This window comes from Conger conger, chromosome 14 (assembly GCF_963514075.1).
Source record: "Conger conger chromosome 14, fConCon1.1, whole genome shotgun sequence".
NCBI classification, from domain to species: Eukaryota; Metazoa; Chordata; class Actinopteri; order Anguilliformes; family Congridae; genus Conger; species Conger conger.
In genome coordinates this window covers 22,259,054-22,272,907 of record NC_083773.1, presented here as the reverse complement: position 1 = coordinate 22,272,907, position 13,854 = coordinate 22,259,054, and the positions used below count along the sequence as shown (strand labels likewise).

The following is a 13,854-nucleotide window of genomic DNA, read 5'->3' as shown; positions in this document are numbered from 1 at the left end:
GATGTATTAATAGCCATTCCACACGTGGGTGCGTTGACATAGGTATAGGGAAATCATTGAAAAGCAGAAAGTAGCCTACCGTCACCTACACACAAATTAAATTACATAGGAATAAAGGAACTGAACAAGCTCCCATTTGCAGTGCAATATCCAATATTTATAGATTGCCAGTTGACGCCAGTTTAACCAGCTTTGAACAGCTAGAAGTATCGAAAACACGGTTTAAACCATCTAGGAATCCTCGCCGGTCTTAGCTGGAATTTTCAGCAAGTAGGATACCAGACCGTCCTGCAGTGGAAAGAATTTATTTCCGTAATGTGTCATAAAAAGCTGCACGCATCTTTGAAATTAACAAGTGACTTAAGGTTTTATGCTATCCACTCAGACTAGAATACATTTACGTCTGGTCTGGGAAACTAAACAGCTGAAATCCAACACGGCAGAAGAAATTGTCATCATCTACGCAGCCATTTTCAAGAGGAAAAAACAAAAAAAGTCCCGTATTAAGTGGCATTTGTCTAAACCAATGAAATGCTCTCTAGTGCTTTGGTTATCCAGTAGCAACCATGGGCGGGGTTACTTATGTGTAGCTTCAAGATGGCGGATGCGGTGTTTTGAGGAAAGGACATCGGCTGTTTTAAAAAAAAATCTAATCGTTTAGGAAATATAATAGCGAATATTTACAGTGAATGTTAGTGCGTTTAGGTATTTTTTATTTTCGCCGGGGTAAAAGTAGTCGCAAGAAGCAGTTGCAAGCATGAAAGGCAAGGAACGGTCGCCTGTGAAAAAGCGCTCACGGGCCGTGGATGACATTCGAGACAGGGGAGGAAGCCACCCAACCAGCAAGAAAATGGGGGCTCTTTCGGTGTCTGGTGGCAGCAACAACGGGAACAGCTCGACCAAAAGCGACGGTGGCTCGGCTAGGAGGAGTTTACTCGCGGAAAAACGAGAAAGTCGGGACTTCGATGGTCATGTTTCCAGTCGTACTGGGAGTAACCATGGCTACAGCAACGTTGCTGCCAGCTCCAGCAGCAAGAATCACACAAACCTAACACTCGAACTCGCCACTACAAGGACCAATGCGCGGGTGGAACCGCGGCCTTCGCTCCCAACTAACGAAAGTGAGTACAAGACGCTTAAAATTAGTGAGTTGGGCTCACAGTTGAGCGACGAGGAAATAGAAGACGGACTTTTTCACGAATTCAAAAAATTTGGAGACGTGAGTGTTAAAATAAGCCGGATTGGTGACGAGAGGGTGGCGTTCGTGAACTTTAGGCGACCGGAAGATGCCAGGGCAGCTAAACACGCCAGGGGGAGATTAGTGCTTTATGATCGACCTTTAAAAATCGAAGCCGTGTACATGAATAGGAGGAGAAGTCGCTCTCCCATTGAAAAGGACACTTATGCAACAGTGGCAGGGCACAGACATTTGCATACCCAGCGACCTTTGTCCCCTACCGGCCTGGGATACAGAGACTACAGGCTGCAGCAATTAGCCTTGGGTCGCCTTCCCCCACCCCCACCACCACCCTTGCCTAGAGACCTGGAGAGGGAAAGGGAATATGCTTTTTATGAAGCTAGGGCACGTCCCGCTTACATTGCTGAGCGAGCTGCTTTTCGGGAAGAGGACCTCATCTCCCCAGAAGATGACCAGAGAGCCAACAGGACATTGTTCCTGGGCAATCTGGACATTACCGTCACAGAGAATGATCTGCGCAGGGCATTTGACAGGTTTGGCGTGATTACTGAGGTGGACATCAAGCGCCCCAGCCGAGGGCAGACCAGCACTTACGGATTCCTTAAGTTTGAGAACTTGGACATGGCACACAGAGCCAAAATCAGCATGTCTGGCAAAGTGGTCTGCCGCAACCCCATCAAGATCGGTTACGGCAAGGCCACGCCCACCACGCGCCTCTGGGTGGGCGGTCTGGGGCCTTGGGTGCCCCTCGCTGCGCTGGCGAGGGAGTTCGACCGGTTCGGCACCATAAGGACTATTGACTACAGGAAAGGGGACACCTGGGCCTACATCCAGTACGAGAGCCTGGACGCTGCTCAGGCGGCCTGCACCCACATGAGGGGCTTCCCCCTGGGGGGCCCGGAGCGCCGGCTCAGGGTGGACTTCGCGGACACGGAGCACCGCTACCAGCAGCAGTACCTGCAGCCCTTGCCGCTGCCCCACTACGACCTCGTGGCCGAGTCCTTCGTCCACCGCGCCGCTCCCGACGTGCTGCGGGTCAGAGAGAGGACTCCGCCGCCCCTGCATTTCCGGGAGAGGGAGCTGTACCCAGCGGCAGAGTGGGCGGCCCCGGCGGTCCGGGAGAGGGTGAGGGCGGCGGCGGCGGCCGCGGCCGCTTTCGAGCCCCTGGAGCACCTGGAGCGGGAGCGGCGGCCCCGAGAGGCCTGGTCCCTGGAGAGGGAGCGCGAGCTGCAGAACCGCGACCAGACCCGCAAGCGCCGGCTACTGGAGGACAGCCGGCACCTGGAGCGCTCGCCCGACAGCAGCGAGCGCGCCCGCCGCCGCCACTGCCCCTCCCTGGAGCGCAGCCCCGGGGGCAGCAGCAGGGACGGGGGCCGCTACAGCGACTCGGAGAGACCCCTGCGGGCGGAGCGGCCCTCCCCAGCCAGGGAGCGGCACGCCAGCCTGGACCGGGCCCCGGCGGAGAAGAGGATGAAGACCCTTGCCGGTGCGGAGGCCGCGGCCGGGCTCGGCGGGGCGGCCAGCGCCGAGCGAGAGCGCAAACGCAAGGTCAGCGAGACCTGCAAGAGCCCTGCCAAGAAGGAGGAGCGCTTCGACACGGGGGCCTCCAAGGGTGGGCAGCTGGCCAAGCAGGACGGTGCGGGGCAGAAGCTGAGCCTGGCCTGGCAGGGCATGTTGCTGCTGAAGAACAGTAACTTTCCCTCCAACATGCACCTCCTGGAGGGGGACCTGGGCGTGGCCACCAGCCTGCTGATCGACGGCTCCACGGGGGGGAAGGTGGCCCAGCTGAAAATCACCCAGCGCCTGCGCCTGGATCAGCCCAAGCTGGACGAGGTGACGCGGCGCATCAAGGTGGCGGGCCCCAGCGGCTACTCCGTCCTCCTGGCCGTCCCGGGCAGCTCCGAGGGGGGATCGTCTGCGTCGGACCAGGCCGCCTCCACCCAGCGACCGCTGAGGAACCTGGTCTCCTACCTGAAGCAGAAACAAGCAGCGGGGGTCATTAGCCTCCCCGTGGGCGGCAGCCGCGACAAAGACAACGCTGGAGTCCTCCACGCCTTCCCGCCCTGTGATTTCTCCCAACAGTTCTTGGATTCCTCTGCAAAAGCCCTCGCCAAAACGGAAGAGGACTACCTGGTCATGATCATTGTCCGAGGAGCATCTTAAAATGTAAAACAAAGGAAGAAAAAAAAAAAAAAAAAAATCTACGAGAAAGAAAAAAAAGTATTGTAATTTATCAACAACATTGCATGTGTTATTTTCTGCATTATGGGATATAGCAATCGTATATGTCCAGATAAGTCCCTCTCTTGTCCACCAAAAAGAAGTTGCATACCGAAAGGATCTTAGTGTAGCTATTTTGGCACCCTCTTGTAAAAAGGTTCCGATTTGTCAAAATGCTTTGTCCTGGGATCATTTGCTTCTGTGTGATTTGGTTGTACACCCACATATTGTATGGTCAGATTTACTTGTTAAAGGAAGGCATTACAAAGGCAGCTAAATTGGGAGGGAGTGACCGTTCATGTAAAAGCAGAATGAAATTCTAAATAGCCAGTAAACTTCTTTCTTTTTGGTTTTGCTTCATTTAAATGTAATAATTGCAATTTCTACCCCAAATTCAATAGTTTAATCTTTCTATGAAATTGCACAAATTCAACTTTGGGCATATACTTAATATCTGAATCTTTGAATCTGCTAGACAATTTGTAGCTTTCAGTTCAGAATTTGGGTCTTGGCAAGGCCTGTTTTCTCATCCATAAATACAGATTCAGCAGTCATACATTTTTTAAAGGGAATATTTTCTAAGTTTGCTGCAGTTGCATGAAATGACCTTTAGGTTGTGACTGGCCTAAGATTCATTATCCCATAATGCATAAGGTTTTCGGTTATGTGGATGTGAATATTTTTGGAAACAAAACCAAGTCTACTGTGATTCATGTGTTTATGCAACTGACAGTTGGTATTATACAGCCTCCATTCTGCTAATCAGCCTTCAAACCTAATTTTCTTTCCAAGTTGATCGAAGTGTAACAGAAATGTTCAGCTATAGTTTGCAATCGATAGAATTATTTCACATTTCCCATCCTTTTGCCGATTGAATCATAGCCTAAGGCATGTGTACAGATGCAAGGCAATGCTTATTATTACTGTAGAATTAGATTGGGTTTGAATCACTTTGAAAAAAAAAAAAAAAACTTTTTCCCCCCCCAGTGTTTACTTGTAAACACTGGAGACTGAGTTAAATTTGAAGTGTCTAGTAAATGTGTGATGAGACTTTATTTGATAATATATTTGATTTGGGTACCAAATCAAGCAGAACTATTTAATTTGGGATTAAGATATAAATCCATATAAATGTATAGGAAGTATTTTAAATGGCAGGTTATTACAAATGAACTCTTGTGAAACATTTAATCAGAAACTCAGTGTGTAAACTAAATGTCACATCTGCTTCATCAGAACAGGATCAAAGTGTCACTGCGATGTTTTTCACAAAGGTTAATGTCAGGAACAGGTTGTTCCACCATTATCACCAGCTGTCATGACGCATACAGAAAATATGGTATGAATAGAGGCTGGGGAGTATGCCTAGGCATATAATACTATATCTCCTGATGGAGCCGGAACTGAAGCTTCAGAGGATTTTAATTGAACCCAATTAACTTTTCTTGTAGCTGAATGCTCTTAATATTACCTGCGTGATTTTGTTTTCACAGCAATGGCAATATTAACATGTTCCCTCTAAATAAGCCACCCTATAGTTAAAAAAATAAGTTTTTATTTTTAATTTCTGTCTTTCATTTTTCAGTTTGTCAATTCACCACTAGTGCGCAGGATACATGTTGAACGTCAGCCAGGTTGCGTTTGCAAAAACAAAAGTACTTGAGCCTGGGTCAATAGGAAAGTCACACAACAGAATTCCCAATTGTTTGTGAGGTTTTGTCACGGCCCTGTGATGGTTGATGATTATTTTCAACAGGTGGCCCATGCACATCTGAGTGTGGGAGACTTTAATGGTGCTTATCTAATATTAGATGAATTGAGATCTGGTTATAGTTCATAACTGCCATTGGTACATGGTTGTGTATTGGTAGGCCCTGAGTACAGCGGGGGCTCTAGCAGGAAGGCCTTTGAGACCTTGGGTTCCACATCTTGGTATTCTGAAATGCTTTAATTCCATACCAGAAAAAAACATTACTGTTTGGTCTAATGTAAGTCCCGGTTCTCTAATTGTTTGTAACTCCATAAATTACCCCAATATAGTATACAAGAGTTTGGTGAAATACTTGCTTTTGAGACCCTTTTTGAGAAAATATTTTCATTATGGCTATTGACATTTCTCTACAACCAGATGTTCATTTTGAGTCAGTCTGTGAAACTGTTGTCAATAGCAGCACATTAATGTTATCTCATGTTTAAGGGTCCTATTTTGATGTTCACTTAAAAAGAGACTGGTTTTTAACTTCACAACACTCCTATACCCTTTTTGATAACGTTTTTCAGAACAGTTGCTTCTGAGTTTGTGCTGTACGGTTTATTTTCAGTGTGTTTTAAGCCTGCCACCTAAAATTGAACTGGATGATTGAAATATGGGCTTCGTGCATGTTAATCGATAATGTGTTTCAAACGAATTTTAGATTTTATGCCAGTGGCATTTTTTTTTTTTTTTTTTTCAAGGATAATATTTGGAATGCACTTGATAATGTACGATTTGTTGGTGCCATTGCCCATATTCTGTTTTAGTTTAATTTTGAAATAACTTCTAACCGTCTAACCGATATTGTAATATAAAAAAAAAAAAGAAATGTAGTCAGCTTTCTATGTTAGGTGCTGTTTAAAACATCTGTATTCTTCCACTGACTTGTTCTTCAGCTCCAAGCACGCCACGCAGAACTGGACAACCAATTTCACCTGACAGACGGACTTTCTGTGCCTGGGAACGACCAAAAAAAGCTTGTGTAAAGTCATACAGGAGCCTTTCTGATGAGGCATGGAGAAAGTTTTCCATGTAGTACTTGTGCATTTTCACTAAGAAAGCAGCTTAAAAGTTGTGTAACTGCATTTGTGATGCCAGTTTCCCGTGTTTTAAAGTGGAAAAAATGACCTTTTGCTTTGTGCTGTGTACACCTGATTTCTGGGGAAAAAAATATATTTGAGGAAACCGTCTGTGCACCTATGCAGCTAAGAAGTAGCTGTTCACACAAAAAAAGTGCACACGCACTTAATTGATTTTGTTTCAATATCAATAAATTGTCTTTCTCTTGAGGAAAAAAAAAACAAAACATGTTTCTGCATTGGAAGTGAGTTGAAGACACCCATTCTGACCCTTGTTGTGTTGCGACGGAAGTTGTTGCCGTACTTTAAAAGGCCTCCTGTCTGCGAGCGAGAGAAAGGAAAGCGCACCCTTTCAGTCCAGGAAGGAGAGGAAATAGAGTGAGCAAGGGAAAGCCGTCTTTCAGTGTTGTTCATCAGTGTTGTCCCTCTCCCCCTTTTCGAAGAGTTCCTGATGTTCTCACGGTAAATGCCTGCTTGCCTTCACCTCCTACTTCCTTCCTCCCCCCTGCGGAGCAGGGAGGGGCGGGGTGGTCACGTGTGTTGCCTCCGGCCCCTGGTCCTAGGGCCGGGTCCTGCTCTGAGGTGCGAACACGGCAGGAAGCGTTCCAGTGTAAACGGAGAGTCGGGTGCACCAGTTACCTCCCAGGGTGGTGTTGTTGGTTCCTGTCCACTTGTCCCCAGGGGTGGGGGTTTCCTCCTGGGTACCTAATGTTTGGCCCCGGTGGTGCCCGTTTCCACATTTGGGCGAGGGAATAGACCCGACAGCGTCTATGCACACACAAGTGGGGGCGCGCACACTGTGTACAGGGGTTACTAGACCAATGCCCCTGTTGCCAGCTCCAGCACAGCCAGGAGAGTACCGTTTGAGAGTCGGTTCCTCCCCCCTCCCACTGCGAAGTGGAGCCGGTTCTGACACCCTGGGTCCAGTTCCCGAGGAGCAGTCCATTTCTCTCATCGTTCTGCCGTTTGGTTTGTGTTTTCTCCAGTTATCATTTGATTTTTTTGTTCTCATTCTCAAGCCTGATGGAAGAGGATTTCCCCGGGGTCAGGGCTAGGAGTTTGGTTTGCGTTTTTTTCCCTTTGTTGTCCTTGTTTTGATTTGGAGGGGCCCAGCCGGCCTTCGTGTGCCTGCCCTGTACTGCCTGCCGCTCCAGTGCATGTGTCCTGATGGCTGCGGTTTCCACGGCAACCCCAGCACACTGCCCACCCATCCCTGCGACACCATCTTCTGCACTGTGTCTCCCGGGGGGAATTGTACGACACAAGAAAAGCATAGTCATTTTGATTTCTTTTGCAGGGATCCATATTGGTTTTTGTTCTTTTTGTTAATTTATGATTTTTTTGGTTTTTAATTTTTAAAAGATTATCCTTATTGAAAAGTGATCCAGCCAGGAATTGCTGTGAATTTTCACTGTCGCCGATCTAAGAGCAAGAGGAAAGAGGAACCTTGTCAATTTACTGTGTTGGGAGCTGTGTTGCCCACGTCTTGGGGACACCTGTCCTGGTGTGTCACTGGTCCTCTCTTCCTCCTCTCCTGCTGGAGGACCTACGTGACCTTTTCGTCTTGCTCTGTGGTCACCAGGATGCAGCTGTTGGGCGTGGTCACAGCTTCGACATACTCCAAAGTTCACGTCAGGTAATGTGTGATGCTAACCAGGGGTTGTGATGGTTTTCGGCTCCAGAGGTGCGTATGATGTAGACCTGTCTTTCCGCAGTGGTTAAAAAGTTGTGTGTACCACATGCAATAGCATGTTTTTATAGAATTATTTATTTCTTTGGCGCTATGCCTCAGTTGAATGACATTTAAACAGTAATCACTAATCAAATGGAGTTTCAGTGATTTCAGTGGGTGATGGCGGTTGTAGCAGCCAGATAAATTATATGAAATGCCCCTGATATTGTCACAGGATATTGTTCTGCTTCAAATATATCTTGTGGCATATATATCTAACGTCAGACTAATTTGAATTCAGCTTTTTAATGTATTTTCTGTCCTCACAATCACAAGGATGAGAAAATTAAAAGATTATAATGTAATCTTTTTCAAATATAGGAAGAACCAAATGGACGGTTCATACAGTCCTATGGTGAAAATGAGATGTTCCATAGATCTCTATACAGTACACTGTAATAGTCTTTGGCAAATGTGAAGTGAAGATGCTTTGAAAAATAATGAAATCAACAGTTTCTAAATATCAAAAAGTGTCATAAAATACGGTGTACAGTCAAAAACTAAATCAAATCATTATTTGAGGTGACTGTCCTTCACCTTTAGAACCATACAATCTGTTGGGTACACTCTCCTGCATGTTTTCTTAGAAAATCAGCTGGTAGTTTGTTCCAATCATCTTGGAGAACTTGCCACAGTTCTTCTGCAGACTTGCTTCTGGAGGTCCGGGTAATCCCAGACAGTTTCGATCAAATTTTAATCTGAAAAGTGGCCTATTAATTAATATGTTACTGTATATAACAAAGTACTTGTCTTGTAACTTTTTTGGGAAATTACTGTTTGAAAATCTGAAGTTTGCTCTTCTACTGACGTGCTAATGCAGAAAACGAGAAGTAATCTAGGGTGCCTAAGACTTTTGCACAATACTGTATATAATGATATACACACACACACACACGCATACACCAGATACATAATGCATAATAGTTCAATAATGCATTAAATGTTGTAAAATACTCTACCACAGTTCCGTACTTACCAAACTTCAGATATGTGATGATCATGAAATGGCTTGACGTTTAGCTACGATTTATACACCTCAGCACATTGCTATCATACAAATAATTCCCATTTGTCAGGTAAATGTAGCATTGTATGGCAAAAATAGGTGACAAGTTTATAATGGCGAACCAGTACCTATATCTTACCAGTATATTGTCTGGGCATCAATTTCGTGAATTGTATTTGCTGCTAACGGTAAGTTAACCAGTAGTGGGCAGAATGTATAGCAATGGCAGTTAATCAGGCCGTATGTTTGGTGGAACTATAGCCTGCTGAAGGATGGCCCCATACTGCTACCCGCTTAAGATTACATGATCTAGAGGAAAGGGGAAATGTGGTATTTGAAAGGGGTTTAAGAAAGTCTAATGGCAACAAAAACATTTGAGGCTTCGAATGCCTTTGCAAATATTCTGGTGACGGTAGGTGCCCACTGTATAAGCTTCGAAACATACTGACCCATGAAGTAAAATGCTTTAATGATCTATTGTGGCATTTGCAGGAATAAATCGATGCAGGGACTTTATTTCAGTAGTTGTCCCGGTTCTACAGTTAATTAGAAAAACATTGAGAAAATGGTTGAAAGATGCAGCTGACAGGATGGCCAGCTGGTCACTGAAGCACCATCTCTCTTGTCTCTCTTCCTTTGAGCTGACAGAACCGCCTGCTCTCCAGTAGAGGGAAGGTGGCCGTGTCTGATGAGCAGGATGACCGCAGTCATCATGTAACCCGCAGGTTTCTCTAGCCATTAACCTGTCTTTTTGACATAATGGGAGGGGGGGGGGGGGGGGTCTGTATACCCCTGACGTTGTTAAAAGCAGTTACAGTAATGAATACCATTGCAGTTTTAACATCTGAATGGGTGCACTTTATTCAGCTTTCCTTCTCATTTTTGTGTGGACCTGGGTGTTGACACAGCCAGGGAGAGGGCCCCGGTCATGGCTTGCTCTGAGCAGCTCCACTGTTTAATCAGGCCGGCCTGGGCCCCTGTTACCACCCACGTTTCTGTGAAGTCCTCGAGCATGTGTACACAGCTGTAGGTTCAGGCCCCGTCCCTCAGGGCGAACAGCTCCCTAAATGACCTCAGAGGTTTCGGCCCCCCCCATCCCCTCACCATTGCTGTCACGGAATAGCAGGGACACCACACCTATACGCCCAGGAGGTGGCACTTTTATGAGATTGAACAAAAAACTAAAGAGTTTCACACCTGTTCCTGCAGTGTCCCTACCTCTTCCTCTTGGCTGTTTTCAAAGCCTTGGCCATTGATCAGAGTGACAGGTCCCATTGTATTACAGTCTTGTTTTTCAGCTCCTTGAAAGTTTTTTTTTTTTTTTAGTTTGCAAATTTTTAAATCCGTTCAATTGCACTATTGGTATTTGAGTAATCCTAGAGACCGTTGCTAACCTGTCATTTGCAGAAATGTCAATCCTCAACGAAGGGAGATGCCATCTATCCAGACCTGGGCCAAACACGTAATTGTTTTTGATGCAAATCCTCTTCCAAGCTCTTCTGAGCTTGTTTGGTGTTTTGGAACCTATGAAATACTCTCAAAAAGTACAAACCCTGCCTTTGGGTCCTCTTGGTTGGCTCAGTTGCACCAGGCAAGATCAGTCGAGCCCTGAAAAACAGTTGGGTATTTGATCCAGATTTGTATTTATCATGTATAATAGTGTGGTATGGTCTCTATAATCTGGGGCTGAAATGTTGGTGTGAATAACTTGCATGTGTTTTTATGTATATTTTTGTTTTAGAGACATTGCTGTCGTATGGGGTTGCCTGTCTTGGATTCCTGGAAGTACCATGGAAGCAGACCAGGCTGTCACCTCCTCTTGTAAAAAGCTAAGTGGAGTAAGGCAAGGATGATTAGGAGGCCTGGTAGAGCCAGTGTTCAGCGGTGGGGCAGTGGCTTCTTTATTCTAATGGAATAGAGGTTCCCGGTAAGAGACAATAAAAACCAAGGCCGAAGGAATCCTCAGCCGCCATCTGAACCCGGCCACCCAGGTATTTGTATGTAGTGGTGAATTGGGTCATTAAAGCTCTGTGAGGGTCATGAACGGTGTATCACAAAGGAGATTTGTGCATTTTTACATAAATGGTCTACTAGGCCAGTGGTCTTCCTGGTCCTGGTGAGCCACAGGGTGTGCTGGTTTTTGTTTTTGCCTTATCAACTCAACTCAAATTGGTATCAACTTACCAATTCAGACCCAAGAAACCAGATGAAGCAAGTTAATGCTGGAGTGAGGACCACTGTACTAGGCAATGTGCTTAAATTGGCGTGTTAGAAATGGAAATTGAAACAAAATGTAACCATAATAATGGCAACTCGCTTAAAGTTGGGAGCAGGGCCCTGTTTCACAAAGCAGGATTACAGAGTTGACTGGAAAAAAATCCCCAAATCTGGAACATGGACTGAAGAAAAAAAGGCTGTTCCGGATCTTACTCCGTGCTTATCCAGTTAACTCTGTAATCCGGCTTCATGACACCGGGCCCAGTTCTGTTACGCTGCTGTCATTTAAGCTTTATTTCAGCTTGGGTGCCTCCCAGCTTCTGCATTGACATTCTGGTCTTGTCTTTACAGGAGCCTTCCTTTGCCTGAGCTCTCTACTCATTTTCTGGTGTACCAGCTCGTTTCCAAAAGTTACTTGAGTTTTTAAGGTTTTTATTTTATTATTATTTATGTTTTATTTATTTATTTATTCATTTGTAAACAAATAGCAGCACCATGGGAGCAAAAGGCATCATGCAATACAATAGTAATGTAAAAGTGGTGCCATGGTTTCTCAGTCTGCCCTGAGAACTGAAGAGAACAGTCGGCACCTTGTTTACAGGAAGAGAGCGACCACTTCACGGTGAGTACAGGTGGAACCACTCATTCACTGCTTCCCCCCTGGTGAGTTTTTGGGCCGCCGCTCCGAGGGTGGGGGGAGGGACTCGGTGGGGAGGTTCACTGCACACAAGCGCCCTGATGGCCTCAGAATCACGGCCCTGGGCTCGAGATGATGCAGCTTGAGGAAGCCGTGTCGATCTCTTCCCGGCTGCCGGGAGACGAGGGGGGTGGGGGGGGGGGGGGGGGATAAATAAACAAGGCAATTGGCCACTGCATTGGTAGAAAATGGGGGAAAAAAATCTTTAAAAAAAACAACAAAAAACCCTATTGCGTTTAAATGGATCAAGGGTTTATGTAAAATGTTTCTTTGTTTTTGTCTGTACTGGCATTTACCATGTTTTGATGTACATTTACAGCATATACATAAATAAAAAGTTTATCGCACCAAAAGAATTTGCATTGTTTTGTTGTAGTGTGAATGATTGAGTGTGAAGGATCTTTGTTTAAGCAAGTTTATTGTGGAATAAGACATTAATAACAGTAGGAAATCAGTCTATTCAACAGCACTCCCCCTACCCCATTTCTTCTAGAATAGGTGGTTTCATTCCCTCAGTCCCTACTAATTTATTTACACTTTGGATCCTCAAACCATCAACCCCACACTTGCCTCGATAAGTCAAAGTCAGTGGCATTCGTCACTAGTCACAGGCAGTTGCACACTGGGTTGAGCTGGAACGGTTTCCTGACCTTCCGCCACATTGTAGGTAAGGGGTGGCCAACCCTGGTCCTGGAGACCCGCAGAGTGTGCTGGCTTTTGCTTTCACCCTAAAATCAGCAACCAATTCAGACCCAAGAACCAGATGAGGTGAGTTAACAATGTAATCAAATGCTTTAATTTATCAATTAAGTGCTGAGTAACAACAAAATCCAGCACTCCCTGCAGCTCTCCAGGACCAGGGTTGCGCACCCCTGTTACAGGTTATTTTTTTACTGTGACCCAAAGTGTAAAACACAGCCGATAATAAGCCATAAGCAGTCCCTTTAATAAGAACATGGGAATAAGAAAGCCAACAACCACCTTCAAATATATTACTGTACAGTTGGCTAAGATGAAAGTTGATTTATTTGTTCTTTGTTAACCTTACTGTTCAAAGAGAGTCATTCCTGCTCAGTCTCTACATGGACAATTCAAATGAAATAGAATTTCAGATTTGTGCCTACCATTATATTTAGTATTTTAACTAAACATGTATGTACTTCAATATGGACATAGTCAGGAATGATCAAATACAGGGCGGCCTGTAGTGTAGTGCTTAAGGTACGTGACTTAGACCCGCAAGGTCGGTGGTTCGATCCCTGGTGTAGCCACAATAAGATCTGTTGGGCCCTTCAGCAAGGCCCTTAACCCTGCATTTCCCCTGGGGAGGATTGTCTCCTGCTTAGTCTAATCAACTGTACGTCGCTCTGGATAAGAGTGTCTGCCCGAACTCCACCCGGAAATGGAAAATGCATCTGGTACTAAATACATAGCCATACTATATATAATATAGGTATACATGGGAAAATCCAAAAAAAGATTCAAAGCAGCATTCTGCCAAATTTATGTTTTTAACTTTTTAATGTTTATGACACAATTGTAATGAGTGAAACAGAGTATTTTAGAGAGACTTTGGTTGCCACTAGAGGGCAGAGTTAAATAAGGAATGCTAAAATTACAGTAGCGGCACATAAGGTGAAGCAGCATTTTCTTTCACATTGCTATGCGGTTTCCCAAGTTTGAGTTAGTGCCGAATCACGTAATCACAAATCTAGTTGAGCAAGAACTGTTGCAAGGGTGTGCAGGCATGTAATGGTCAATTCACAGATATTTGCCTGTCAGTCTTTATTCTCTAAACTAAATGCATGACATATAAGAACACTATGCTCCCAAGATATTTCTTACAATGTCCTGTATCATAACTTCCCAAATAAAACCACTAAATGTGTCATTGCTTTGATTATCAATTCTTATTGGGTCTGTTTTGCAGACACAGATTAAGCCTAGCCTTG

The 13,854-nt window shown here is 45.2% G+C and overlaps 1 protein-coding gene across 1 annotated transcript; it reads left to right on the top strand.

Annotated features, from left to right (window-relative positions):
• The first annotated feature begins 605 nt into the window (after positions 1-605).
• On the top strand, positions 606-6,477 carry LOC133109295 (RNA-binding protein 15-like). The gene has a single exon (XM_061218556.1). It carries the CDS (start codon positions 758-760, stop codon positions 3,359-3,361), a length of 2,604 nt encoding a protein of 867 aa, XP_061074540.1. The 5' UTR covers positions 606-757; the 3' UTR covers positions 3,362-6,477.
• Positions 6,478-13,854: the final 7,377 nt, after the last annotated feature.

Bases quoted from the DNA above. Each gene is read 5' to 3' on its own strand.
- LOC133109295 (XM_061218556.1), top strand. From the start codon at position 758: ATGAAAGGCAAGGAACGGTCGCCTGTGAAAAAGCGCTCACGGGCCGTG.